Here is a 14,904-nt window from a genome sequence, read left to right on the forward strand (position 1 = left end):
GTGTGGGTATGCAATCTATCCGGTAGTATACCGGTACCGCAGTCTTCACGTATTCACCCGAGGTGGGTAATATTTAATTTGATGACGTCATCGCACGCAAAAACGAAACCAATGAATCCCACAGAATTTCTTGTGATAAATAAAAGTATTAGAAATCATTTAAAGTTTTTCGGAAATTGGTCCGGTAGTTGACGAGAAAGTCGAATTTTTCACGATAAGAAGAAGGAAAGAATGACTAATAAGAACAATAGCACAGTAACAAAAAAGTTCCTGTCCAATAAATGAAATACACAGCGTTGTGATCAAGGAATACTGACTTGGAATTTCTATCCGGTTAGGAAGCATCCGAAGTTATTGATTTGCCGACAATATGAGACGAAAAGTCTCTGACCTCCTTTTTCAGTTCCACGTATACTAATTACCCATATGAATATTAATCAGTTGGTCTGTTTGAATTCTATGAGCTTTAGAATGAGTCATTTAAATTTTTGCAAGTACAATTGCCGGAGGGTGGTTTACAAAATCACATGCCGGTTAAGGCTTTCTCCGCCATCAAATCTGAAAACAAAAAAAAACAGCTAACTAAATCCATACCTGACATGGACTGGTAACTTGACGTCCGTGATTGGCCATAAGATTGAGCTTTATTATTGCTTTTTTTCTCCCCGTGGGTAAATATGTAAATTCTGATTGCATAAAAAAAAAATATATTATACACAATTTTCCTGGGTAAGAGGCTATCCATGTCTCGAATGTGGCTTGTAGACTGATTTAGGCTTTTATACATAATAAGTATTACATTGTACTTGACCCAAAAAATTGTCTGATTAAAGTTTATTCTATGCAGCGAGATAATTCTCATGATAAATCTTATAATCATTTTATGTTCTTCTTGGCATCATTTCCACTTTTTCTTGGCAAAACCTCCTATCTTATATACATTCTGTACGCTTTAAACCTTATCCAAGGTTTTGTTTGCTCTCCTGATTTCATAATCAGTTTTTATTTTTACCAATCATTTTATTGTTATGCTAATTATGGAGTCAAAATAAACTTATACTTATGAATATTGACTCGGAACACCCTTAATTAGTGATGCGTATACATATTTCCTGTTTGTGGAAAATTATGCGTGCCTCGCCCAATTTGTCTTACTTCTTGCTGCACTGAGTCCGCGTTTGGTCGCCTGTATTTTTAGCCAAAAGAATAGAGCATATAAGTTGATTTTCAGTTCGCGTTGACTGACCAGAGTCCGCGAACATATTTTGATAAGTTTTTATACACCGATATCTGTGCATTACCGCAGCTAACGTTACAGAACAAGGTGATATCATGGCGGAGGTTCATAGCTTTGGAAGCCAGCCGGTTTGCGTCCATGCATGGAATTCTGATCGCACTCAAATTGCTCTCAGTCCTAATAACAATGAAGTGGAAATATACGAAAAATGTGGTCGTCAGTGGAAGAAGATTCACACTCTGACTGAGCACACTGGTCGGGTTACTGGGATTGACTGGGCACCTAAAAGTCAACGACTGGTAACATGCTCCAGTGATAGAAATGCTTACGTTTGGAGCTTGGATCAGAATCAATGGAAGCCTACACTTGTGATTCTCCGTATTAATCGTGCTGCTACATGTGTGAAATGGTCTCCTAATGAGGATAAATTTGCAGTAGGCAGTGGTGCCAGAGTGATTTCAGTTTGTTATTTCGAGCAAGATAATGATTGGTGGGTCAGCAAGCACATTAAAAAACCGATCCGATCCACAATTCTCAGTTTAGACTGGCATCCAAACAACATTCTAATTGCTGCAGGTTCATCCGATTTCAAGGCCAGAGTCTTTTCTGGTTATATAAAGGATATAGAACCAAAACCGTCTGCCACAAATTGGGGAAAGAAAATGACTTTTGGAAATGTGATGCAAGAGTTTTCGATGCCTTCGGATGGTTGGGTGCAAGGTGTAAAGTTCTCAGAATCTGGAGAAAAAATTGTTTTCGTGTCACAAGATAGTTCAATCGGGGTTGCATATGGTGGAGAAGAAGCTGTGACAATGAAGACATCGCATCTTCCATTTTGTGATTGTACTTGGCTAACAGAATATAGCATTGTTGCTGTTGGACATGATTGCAATCCAATGCTTTTCAGCACTGATGACAGATGCTCAGCTATAACATTCATAAATCGCCTGGACCAAGTGTCAAAGAATGCAGGCGCAAAGACCATGTCAGCTATGGATAGATTCAAAATGATGGACAAGAAAGCCTCGACAGATACTCAGAGTGATGACATCAGGACGAAACACAAGAACAGCATTACGCAAGTTGTCAAATGTGGCCAGGGAAAGTTTTCAACCAGCGGTATGGATGGCAGTGTGATTATTTGGGATAATAAATCTCTGGAGTCTTCCATTTCTGGATTACGCATCAAGTAGATGAAATTTATGTGATATCGGACTGCTATGACAATAAAATATATAATCAAGATATTTCTTTTTTAATTTCTAGTAGCCTATAAGAAAAAAACAATCAAGTGTAGTATTCGGTTAAGAAGACAAAGAGTGCTTTATTGTATGAATGTCACCATTTCCGTCATTTGAAATTTTGTAATTGGCTAATATATGAAAAACTTTCATTCGAAATTTGCAGTATCATTATGTGTGAATTTTGAAACTTCGCTTGACAAGAATTTAGTTTTAATTGCAACTACTTTCTACAGTGATCCCAGTTGTGTGATTGTATCCCAAAGATTTTTAGTTTAAGTAAAATATTTATGATTAAGACAATACCGGATTTAACAAGAAAATGTATGTTCGATAAATGATTAAATGAAATTCTCCTTAAGTTGTTAGTTTATTAAAGATTATTATTGAAGAAATAATATTTATGATTAAGACAATACCGGCTTTAACAAGAAAATGTATGTTCGATAAATGATTAAATGAAATTCTCCTTAAGTTGTTAGTTTATTAAAGATTATTAATTATTGAAGAAATAATATTTATGATTAAGACAATACCGGCTTTAACAAGAAAATGTATGTTCGATAAATGATTAAATGAAATTCTCCTTAAGTTGTTAGTTTATTAAAGATTATTATTGAAGAAATTATATACAATCATAGTTCAATATGTTATCTATTACTGACAAAAGGAAAAGCCTAGGCTGAATGAGAAATGCTTCTATGTTAAGTTTTCTTAGCTTTCTTTTGGTGAGCAAGATTTTGTGTTTTGCGTTTCATCTGAATGAGTTATTCATTATGCGAGAATCAACAGTCAAGGGGTCCTACCGTCCTGTTGCTAAACACTTGTTGCCCATTTTTGACTGAACTAAAAACTAGAGATGTATCGGTATCGGCCATGTATCGGTATCGGTTAGATTAAGACCGATATTTCCGATATATTTACCTTTTTGATATGGTCCAGAATGTTTTAAAAGATAAGTTGGAATACTACTTTTTTAGTTATTTTTTGTCTGGAGAGATCGTGAGCTATGAGCCATACATGTCCCCACCCCCACCAGAGAATAGGATTCACGTGTTTTTAGCTATTTATCAGCTAAACTAGCTCAACTAATTTGGCTATTTTCGCTGTCAAATATTTACATTGACATATTCAATATTACATAGTAATTATGAAGAAATATATCAACACAGCACATAACAAAAAGCAACTATGGGCGCCCATTTTTAAACATACAATGAAATGGGGGTCCTTATTAACGGCACATGGACTTTTGGCACGGGTATAAATTCTGACTGTTTGTTGTCAAGTACGAGTGTCATTTAGTCCGTCGACATCGATAAACTAAATTCCGACACAATTATCCCTCTACGCAGGTGTTAATTTTAATTTTGTTTAACTTACACAATTTCTTTATAGATATATTGACATGACCGCCTAGTCCTAGACTGTCTCAAAATATATGATAGCAATTGTAAAATATTATAAAATAGTAAAGTAAAAAAACATCCTCCACGGTTATTGGTAGGCCTTCTTTTTGTTGGTGCTGATTGATATTCTTTTATGTTGGCTTTGACTTATTGCGTCGACGATAACGATTAGCAGCCACGAAATAAAATATTTGTAAAATGCTTTTAATTTGGCTCGGCGGTGTGGCGCATTGTGCTAAGCGTTAGGAATACGCTCGCCACCGCATCTCTGATTACCCTTCGTGGGGTCGCAGGTTCGAATCCCATGCGGGGATGATCATGTGCGAGAGGAATGCTGGACTCATCGCCGTCGTAGGGTGGTTCACGTAACCGCTGATCGGTTACGGCTTCCTCCACCATCAAGTCCATGCTTCCGAAAACAAATAACTGGCTAACTAATCCCATACCCGACCTGAACTGGTGTAACCGGACAAGAGGCCGTGGTTCGCCATGTGATTAAGCCGTCTTATCGGCTTTCCTCTCCCCCGGGATAAATATGTAAATCCTATCCTATAATTTGAACGTAGGACGGCGGCGCTAGAATGTGTGGGTGATATTCGATATTCTTTTAAACGCGAATAACGATATTCGAAGGTCGCGATATTAACATTAAATTCAAATTGGACATCCGGCTTATGAGTTTTCTAATTGAACACCGAGATTACTAGCGTTACTGTACAATGTATCTTAATCAGTTAAAGCAAACACCAAACATTAATTTCATATTATGTGATATATATATCTTCTTTTCGGTTCCATTACATTTGAACTCACGTACATTTGAACCCATGACAATAGCACCTGTATGCTATTGCACCTATGGAATTTTTTTTGTTTCACGGATAGTTAAACCCATACTAACCCTAACCCATGGGTTTTAGCACCCGCATATAGATTGAACCCGTGGATATACGCATGGGTTCAAATGTACGGTCACCCTTTTTTTCGATCTGAAATAATGTGTACTATGAACAACGCTCAAAAACCATTTTTAACACGTCTGCCTTACACAGCACACCTAATTAAGTAATAATTACATAGTATCGGTATCGGCGTTTTTAGCTGGTATCGGCGACAAAAGTGGTATCAGTACATCTCTACTAAAAACCTTTACTGCTCCTGTTTTTGAGTAGTTTTACAAAGTTAATAATTGGTCACCATACCCTCACAGTTTGGTCTCGAAAGCACGAAAGATGAAGTGATGCATTTTATTTATAACTGAAGTAGATATATTAGGTTGTAATGAAAAAAGCAAGGGTCCGAGTACGTTACAAAATTTCGATGACCTAAGACACGACTGTTTGACAAAAACCCTCTACAAATATAACAGCAGTTTGGGACTTCTACATTATAATAAGACAATATAATGAAGTACCGAATAAAACTTCAGGACAGAGGTACGACTCAATGAAGAATATACTATAGTCTTAATGACGGGTGCAGGTCCCATATTTTGGTGTAAAAAAGAATTAGGGTATATATATATCACCAATTCATACTGTGTAATAAGGTTTGCTCGGGACATAAACTTACCGAGGGTCTGCACATACCGACATTCGTTGGAACAACAACTAGAGATGTGTCGGGCATGGGCTATTTCTTGGATATCGGCTAAAAGTGGACCCATATTTCGATATATTCAGCTCTTTGATCTTATCTAGAATACTTTAAAGTATAACTTAGTATACGCAAATGGAACATGCTCGTAGCATTTACTGTCCTATCAAACTCTAGTAACACACCATTGAATCACAAATTCGGATTTGAAGTTGCGTGTTCTGTGATATATGCTCTTCTAGTTTACTGTGAATACTGTTCGGTGTTTGGAGACAAATATTTTTTATTCCGTCCACTCATTGTATATACGTTGATGTTAATATCACATATATTATTGGAATATCGGCAATTTCAAATATCATTTGTTTGAAGTCCAGAGATAATAATGCTTTAAATGTATATGATAAAAGAAATAGGATTAATAGAAAGTCTGGTACAAACAAAAAGGCAATCAATTTATCACCGTTGAGTGATATATATTTATTTTCACCGTGCACGGTAAATTATAATCAGCTTACCATATTTTTATATTTTCGAGGATACAACCAGGGGGCGGATTAAGCCCCCTTGGTGCTCTAAGCACTGAAGACTTTGGTGCCCCCTCAAGTGTAATTTAATTATAAAAACAATAAACCACCTAAGTGTATTATCCATTAAAAATAATCCCAACCAACAGTAAATAAAACAACTTTTAAGAACATTTTTAGGTTTTTCAACTGTTATATATATATAACCGATATATATATATATATCGGGCGTTTATTGCCGATACGATTTATATATATAGGCAAACACGCAATATTGGGCCGATATATCGGTTGAGCTCTAATCCTGAGGGAGTGTGACAATAAAGATTCATGTCTCCAGTCTCAACGTGAATCGAAATACCAGAGTATAAAAGTCACAACTGTAGTTTGAAATTATACCGGTACCTAGTAGTCTACCTCAGGGTGGTTCAAGGTTGCTAGGTTGAAGGACCGCAAAAACTTTTGAGGAGGTCTCGCGGGCCACAAGTCGGAGAAAACCCAAAAGTGATCGAAATATCGCGAGTTTACTTACTTTTAATTTATTTAACAACCAGAGTTTACCGTTCTAATCAGACTATTATTATGTTGCATGGGCGGCTATATATATATATAAAGCCTTCAGTTATTTTAAAGTTAATTCCCGAGAATTGACGTTGTATTTTGCGCATCTCGCTTTTAATGTCGCTTCAAATTATATTCTTTCGTGACAGATATATATTACTTGAAATCAAACCAGACACCGTATGATGTGCAAGGAAATACGTTTTTGCCGTGTTTTCCTTATGTCACCTTTCTTGCGACGCTCATTTTATTATGAATTGTTATATTGAGTAATTTAAAAACTTGCAGCGTGAGCAAGCTTAGTGCCATCGTCAAATACCAACCAAGTCCGTCTAAGTTGGTATTTCGGGACCTAGCTAAAAAAAACTGGATTGTGCGGCGTTAAGTCGGCTCTGCGTTTCGTCAGTACTGTCACAGGGCCGACGCTTGAAAGCAGAGGAGTGTTTTTACTAAAATAAAAGCACAAAGCGTTAGAAATGGGGTTTGAGTCTTGGGATCCCAACCCCAGTTGGAATAGCTGAAAAAAAAACTCAAAAACGTTCCTCCATTAGATACAAATATACGCTAAATTTGTTCTGTGAGTCGCACGGAATGTATTAGCATCACAGGGTTTGGACCACCCTGATCGAAAAACTTCCGACATCGCTGACCACTAGATTGTTGAAATGCGATCGTGGAACCGCCACAGTTCATTGGTCCAATTGTTGAAGAAGAAGGTCCAATTTTTTTTTAAACAAAAATGCAGCAACAAGGAGAATACTAAGAAGACAAAAAACAACAATTTAAGAAAACGACTCATAGGCCAATTTCGTGTCCAAAAAAAAAGTTTCAGTGTTTATTTTCAATAAAGAAGGTTAATATGATACTTGGAGACGAAAAATAAGCAAACATTTTGAAGTTTGAGTCGTCTGGTGAACTCGTAATATTTTAATAAACACCGATAAACTATAATATGAAATTCTGATCTAAAATTTCTGTGGTGCCCCTCTTTGCTTGGTGCCTTAAGTACGTGCTTATATTGTTTAATGGTTAATCCGGCGCTGGATACAACAGAAACATTGTTTGGGGTTCATAAACATAAAATTATGCAGAATATAAAGAAATGTAATCAGCGGGAGAAACAATTTCATCGGAAAGTGTTTCGTGATTAATAGGAATTTTTTTACATCCGAGATGAAGTAGGCTAGTTATTTAATCGAATCTTTCGTCTCTTTATGTTTTTCGACTATATTATCCTTCTGTCAAACACTACTTGCATCTGACAAAAATGTTTGAGAAGTAGAATACCATAAACGCAGGTAACCAAGAACGTTAGAAATCTAAATTCCAAATGCGTTTTTGAGCTTTTGCTATAATTTGGCAGCAAATTCCGTGATTTAGGCAAAAATGTCATCAACTCTGATATCGAATTACTCACAAAGTGAACAAAATATGCGTCTTGACTGCTATATCGGTTGAACATCGGGAAAGGCAATTCCTATAATTAGCGGAAAGGATCTTAGATAGTCGGATCGGCAGGCTTGTTCATGAGACATATTTTTTGTCCCATTCCCATCCCATAGCAACTATGCCTGTCCCATCCCATGCCATTGGAATAAAATTCAATAAAAAATGTTAAATTTAAGTTTAGCGTCCACTAAATAGGACTAAATGTACGAAGAGACATGCAAAACAACAAAATTTACGAATCTTGTTAACTTTGTATTCATAACTATTATACATGTGTCCATCAGCCCCTTCACAAAGTACATTGTTAATGCTGAATATGTTCTGCTGTTCATAACTAACAAGAGGGCTATGCTCAAACATATGGACACGAAATCCATAACGATATGTTCTACCATCATTTCCCCGAAATTCCTACGGTTTTCGTGTCCCATAGGAAATACCAATGTGTGCTATCCCACCCCATCTCATGGGACGTTTCCCACGGGAATCCCATTCCCATGGACAAGCCTGCGGATTTGAGTAGATTTGCCACCTAAACCTACAGGAGAGGACTTGTAGCTATCTCGCAAGTGACATTTTATTTGGGATATTATTTTCTTATACCGTGTTTCCCGAAAATAGGATCCTATTTCAATTTTCTTTCGCAAAATAACACTACGGCTTATTTTCGGGGGATGTCTCATATATATTTTTTTTCAATTCGTCATAAACAAAATTACAAAGTAGAGAATTACGAGATTTTCAAATATACAAAATGGAAACCGATATCCAACACGTTTTCCTCTCTCACAAGTTTTAGATTAATCCTTTCGAACGTATAGAAGAGCTTTCTTGCTATATCGACTAGGTCAAACAAAATTGGCGCTCTTGACTAGGTCTTATTTTAAGGGGAGGGCTTATATTAAAATCATTTTTAAAATTCTGGCTAGGTCCTATTTTCAGGGTAGGTCTTATTTTCTGGGAAACACAGTAGTTTACTTAGAGCACGTTCTGGGTCGTTGTTGTTGTTGTACAACTTGGGGTACAACGCAAAATTAAAAAACGCTATGCAATTACGGTTGTTATTTTCCTTCTCATCTTTGTGCAATTTAGCGTATATTTATCGGCGTTTTGACCAATTCCTTGTTCTCCCGGTTGTATACCTCTCTCGGCTCCTTTTGCTGCAAATCTGGATAAATTCGTGCGCGAATGGTCGCTTTGTACGAATATAGGCATACTGCTCAATTCTCTTTACCTTCCGCGTCGCCATGTAAAGTTTTCAGCTTGTTGCTACTCACATATTCAACTTAAGCAAATTCCTCTTGGACTTTCAACAAATACACCGCAGTTGACAATAAAGGCGTTATACGTTCCTCAAACTTTCTAGCCCCTTTCAGAAAGGCGTAGTAACGCTGTATATCCGGCAAGAGTTGAAAATCAGTACAGGTCAGGAACGTGAGTTTGAGCTCTAATCCATTTCAAAATTGACCCTTTCTAACTAACTGATTTTTCTAAAGATAGATTTTTTTCTAAAGATTTTTACGCATCAGGGCTTCAATATGGGGTTTATCTTATTTTGCAGAAATTAAGTGAAACATCATTAGTTTTAAGATGGTAAGTAATTACACTGTTATATTGATAGTTACGAGGCAATACAAAAAGCCCTTGGTGAAAATTTACAAATTTTTTTTACAAATACTGGCTTATTCGCATGCCCTCAGTTCACACTGTGTTTGACGGATACCTTTTGTCATCGTATTAAAAGTCTTTATAAAAATGAATGGTTATTCTGACACTTGGATCAACCCCATTTCCAAGCCACGAATCCACAAATCCTGCATGTACGTTTGGTGTTTTTTTGTTGAGACTGGCACGAACGTCATTGTAAACAGATCGGTTAGATATGATAGCTATACAGTAGAATTTTTCGTTTTACGTATTTTCTCCGCTGCTGAATATGTCAGGGTATTTGAATAGGTAGCATAACATGTTCAGTAGCATGCATCACCCCGGCGTACTTCACAGAGTTCTGAAAAATAAAACACTAACAGCAAAACATTTTGTACTACTCTAGTATAACCGATATAGGATAACTCATTCTTGAACAGAATTTTCTATAATCATTCCGCAAGCCAGATATGGTGTGATGGTGTCAGTGTCGGGGAGACGAAGTTGAATGTAACAATGTATGAACATCAATTAAATATGTCATAGTGTCCAAAAAAGATTCACGAAAAACAACCTGGTGGACCCCATATAGTATATGAATACTGACATTGCATTCGATACCAAAAATATATTCTTGGTATCTCTGGTGAGTATCTTGTTATCCATACTGTGATAAAAATCTATATTCTAAGTTACGGAAAAAACAATTTTATTAGTTCAAACTGGATTAAGACATACAATCATAAGGACACCATTATTGAACCCACATTTGCTATGACGAATAATATCTTTCTGGAGTCCTCTTTGTCTGACTAGTTAAACCAATTTATTTCACGCCCAATACGATACGAAGTTTCTGAACAAACCGATAACATACCTTGATTACTATGTGTGCTAACAATTTATTCGTAGTTTATAGTAACTCGAACTTCGTTGCTCAATGTTGAGTTCGACACTTCGTAGCAAATGCGTCGTCAACGGCAATACGATTATAGGTAGGAGTTGAGCAACGTAAGATATTCCCCGGATGAATACATATTTTAATTTAGTCCAATATTATTGTGAAGGTATAGCAATCTCTAATCTAAATCTGCAACAATAATCTGAAACTGTATTATTTTATTGTTTAATTATTTTCTAAATATGATTTATTGTTGGATAAGCGGTGGAAGTTGTTTTCCATTCTTCTGGATATTCCCGTTCATTCTACTAATATAGTAACCGTAGACATACTCAATATTTTAATGAATGAGCTATGACTACAGTTAGGCTTGCACGTAATTGACAAAAATCAATTCCGTAATTACGGCCAAATCGATTACGTAATGACCCCGTAATTGCGATATTTTTTTCACACTTTTAAACCTATCATAACAACCAATTTAATCCACTTCTATTCCGAATGGGACATCGACAGTTGGGACAGTTTGGTTTTCATATTTCCGCCAGTACTACACGCCGGCGACATATGCTAAAGACAAATATCAAGGAGTGAATTCAAATTAATTTTATTCTGATTTTTATCTTTTGTGTTAGCTTTGATTTTCCTTTATCAACTTTATCACCCAATTTTATGCGATCAATTTTATCATTACCAACACTGGTATGTGGTAATATATTTATGAAACGATAGTTGACTTTTTTAAAATCGTATTAACGTATTAATACGAGTTTCGTATTACGAGTTTCGTATTAAATAAAAATTCCGGGTTTCTAATTTATAAATCAACGACGAGCGTATTCTCTCGTTTGATTATACTTGCCTCACGACGAAGACTTGTTATTGTACCGTTTTTTTTTACATTATCCGACTTCACTACCTAGTTAGCATTTTATAATAATTATTGATGCCGACTTATTGACGATATTCCGATTACCATGCTTCATTTTACATTAAATCATTTCGCGGCCTAAATGTTATAACATTATTTGCGATAAATTTAGATTGAATATTAATTATTTGCGCATTATTTAAATACCGTACTTATGTGACATGCCTTCTCCGAAAATACAAAGTTATATCGCAAAACAATGCATTTGGTGGCATTTATTTTGCACTCACGAAAATATTAATTTACTTTTCTAACTCAAGTCGACAATCCTATCGGCTAAGATTGACACAAGTTTGGTCGAGTGCCGGTGGTATTTGAGTCGACGATAAATCAAAATAAGTTGCCGCATTTGGTAAAGACTTAAAGATATTGTAAAGACATATTTGGCCGAGATAGTGCGAGGCATTGTGAAAACAAGGCCAAGTACGGACAGATATATAAGGATAAAACCGGTAACAGAACATCAAGATTTTGTAATAGAAAATGGATCTCGCGCAGAATAAACATGGGAAATCCCGTCTTTTTGTTGTTTCTCTGCCGTCTGAATCGCTTTACCGATGCCGGAAAGACTAGGTTGCGTTGGTTCATTACGCAAGTTCTCTTCCGTCGTCATATTGCTGTTTGATAAGCGCGACATTAATTATCACGGCATTTACAAATAGACCATGTTTTATAAGTTGATCTCTTACATTCTTTAGTCATTTCACCCGAAGAAGTTGAAACCAGGTGTGTTGGCGTCCATCAGTCTCAACACAATTCTATCCCATATCTACGCTTGATATGTACATTTGCCATGCTAGATAAGTTGGTAATAGGTTAGTAAATGGCAACGCGTTATGCCTTCTCCATCTGCATAACAAGAGAGAAAAAAACGGCTGCGAATACCGGAACTCTAACTTCTTCTACTTATTAAACTTTAATTTTTTACAATCGACGGAATTGACTGCTCTAAAGAGAGCTCGTTGCAATCGCGAAAGCGCTCCACCAATACTTACGAATTTACGTAATTCGTAACTTCGCTTCCGTAATTCCGTAAATCCGTAAATTACCTGCAAGCCTAACTACAGTCAACAGTATCTAGCCTGCAATGAAGTTATTATCAGTCTAACATTTCACTCAAGCCTTGAATGATAACGTGGTCAGATCAGATGTGATGTATATCTCCCATGTTGCAAAACCTTATTTATGTTCGTCGTTATTCACGCATTGAAAAGCTTATAAAAAGCTTTCTTTTTTAACAGCTCGGCGAATGAATTTTCCCAAAAAAAGGTCACAGAGCGAGTCCTATGGTTTTTAATTTCGAATAATTGACCGATATTTGCGGCATTTATTGTATCTGATATTCACACAAATTAATTTAGAGAGAAGGTTTGTTCTTAAGTGGTAATACACCTTGAGAACCTCAATATATTTTACCAAATTATGTACTTCTGGAGCGAGATCCTAAATTAGCGTAGGGATCCTAGAGTTCAAATAATTAATTTCTTCTTATCTGTCACATCTAACCTCATTATGGCTCGGTGTAAGAAAATATAGGCTTTGGGTGATACAAAAGTGTAATTTGTATTTACATCATTACATTTCGTATTTAACTAACAACAATTACTGAAAAACGTCGATTCTTTATTGATGTTTATTGTCGTTAGAAATTGGGTGAAATGACGATATTTTCCCGAGTCTGCCGAAATCATGCTCATCGGATATGTAGGTCAAGTTTTGAGGCGTGTTCTTATGAAACCCCTCCATCGCCACTAGACTGTTGCGGTCTTCAGCACTTTGGGTGACGTCAGTTGAATTTACACATACGGTATTATCGTTCGAAGCAGCTGTAATTGTTTCCTCACGCACTGTTCCTCTTGAGGCTAAATGGAGAAAAGAGGCTGTATATTTTTATGTAAAAATTGCAAAGATATAGGGGAGAGGCTTTTGAAAATAGTACAACTATGCCGATCTAAAGTCAACGAAATGTGTTGACAACAGTGCCTGAAAAAATAATCAAAACAAATTATTTGACATATATATTATTTCTCGGTTAATTCTTCAAACACACCATCTCTATGGTGTTATATACACATGAAGACAGTCAAAGACTAAACCTGTAATGGCCACGCCAGAGTGACTTCAAATGAGTTTCAGAAGTATACGTTATTGGCTTTCCCAAACAATTGCAACGGAACGAAAAATGCATCATATTTTAATTAGGCCATTTGGCAAATCTAACCTGATACGGAATCAAGATCTTCAACCGTATAAAAGTTTTTCAATTCCCGTGTCCAAAGTTTTCTAACATCATTTCTTCGTACACAAAATAACAGGAACATGAAGAAGCCCTAAAATTAGGCAAAAGAATATGAGTATAAAATAGGATAATGAAGACAGATTGACAATACACACATTGATTTTAATAAAGTTACCTGCAACGCATTTGTTACCGAGAATAACCAACCAAATATAGTGTTCACAGTTGGATCATCAGACAAAGTTAAAGGAATTGCAAACACCCATGATAAACCCAGCAGAACAGACACCGTGATAGCTCGCGTAACGTAAGTGCGAATGTCCATCGGATTTGTTTGTGACCCAACCTACAATATGATAATATAACATGTTTGTTTCCGGATATTGTACAAAGATACTAAAAGAAAAAATAATCCGATCTCAAACCTGTTTTCTTCCGCATGTAATTGACCATAAAATGACGATCGCCCCGGAAAAACTGACAACAAATGCTGCCGCTACCGGTATGAGAAATCCGAATATGAGGGAATAACTGTGGAGCCAACATAGCCGATCACTGACATAAGACGAAGGAAAGAAGTCCGACCCTGGAAGTGAGAGAAATTTACATCCGATTCCGAACGATTTAATTGAAAACGGGCCCGACTCCATATGGAATAGAATATCTTGGAGTTTCTCCCGGAAATATTGACTTCGATTATCACTATTGAAAATTCCCGACATCAAATATTTTATTGATATTCGAGCTCCAATATCAATAAAAAAGATGCCACAAATTCCGACTGCATAGCTTTCATATTTCTACAAGTTGCAACTGTTTCCGATTTGCATTACAGTTGTGGCTATGCAACAATTATAAATAAAATTGTCTCATATTACTATTCTTTTATTATACCTGGTGTGATCCAACCGCCGTAGTTGGTAGTGTCATACCACGTGACTGAAATGACCATTGTTGTTATTACAATTACCGCCGATATAACGTACACTGTTGCTGACGAAAGCGTTATGCCTTCTCCATCTGCATAACAAGAGAGAAAAAAACGGCTGCGAATACCGGAACTCTAACTTCTTCTACTTATTAAACTTTTAATTTTTTACAATCGACGGAATTGACTGCTCTAAAGAGAGCTCGTTGCAATCGCGAAAGCGCTCCACCAATACTTA

General features: G+C 36.3%; 2 protein-coding genes across 2 annotated transcripts; one reads left to right on the plus strand and one right to left on the minus strand.

The window, feature by feature from the left end:
- The first annotated feature begins 1,135 nt into the window (after positions 1 to 1,135).
- On the plus strand, positions 1,136 to 2,637 carry LOC120328148 (actin-related protein 2/3 complex subunit 1A-like). The gene has a single exon (XM_039394564.2). The coding sequence runs from the start codon at positions 1,333 to 1,335 to the stop codon at positions 2,428 to 2,430; it is 1,098 nt and encodes a 365-aa protein (XP_039250498.1). The 5' UTR covers positions 1,136 to 1,332; the 3' UTR covers positions 2,431 to 2,637.
- A 10,412-nt stretch (positions 2,638 to 13,049) lies between these two features.
- On the minus strand, positions 13,050 to 14,728 carry LOC144411692 (adhesion G protein-coupled receptor E2-like). The gene is made up of 5 exons (XM_078114829.1): positions 14,633 to 14,728; positions 14,164 to 14,324; positions 13,914 to 14,084; positions 13,721 to 13,829; positions 13,050 to 13,361 (listed from the first exon to the last, which is right to left on the minus strand). Exons 1-5 carry the CDS (start codon positions 14,688 to 14,690, stop codon positions 13,123 to 13,125), a joined length of 738 nt encoding a protein of 245 aa, XP_077970955.1. The 5' UTR covers positions 14,691 to 14,728; the 3' UTR covers positions 13,050 to 13,122.
- Between the last annotated feature and the right edge of the window lie 176 nt (positions 14,729 to 14,904).

The sequence above is a fragment of the Styela clava genome, chromosome 7, assembly GCF_964204865.1.
Source record: "Styela clava chromosome 7, kaStyClav1.hap1.2, whole genome shotgun sequence".
Lineage (NCBI taxonomy): Eukaryota > Metazoa > Chordata > Ascidiacea > Stolidobranchia > Styelidae > Styela > Styela clava.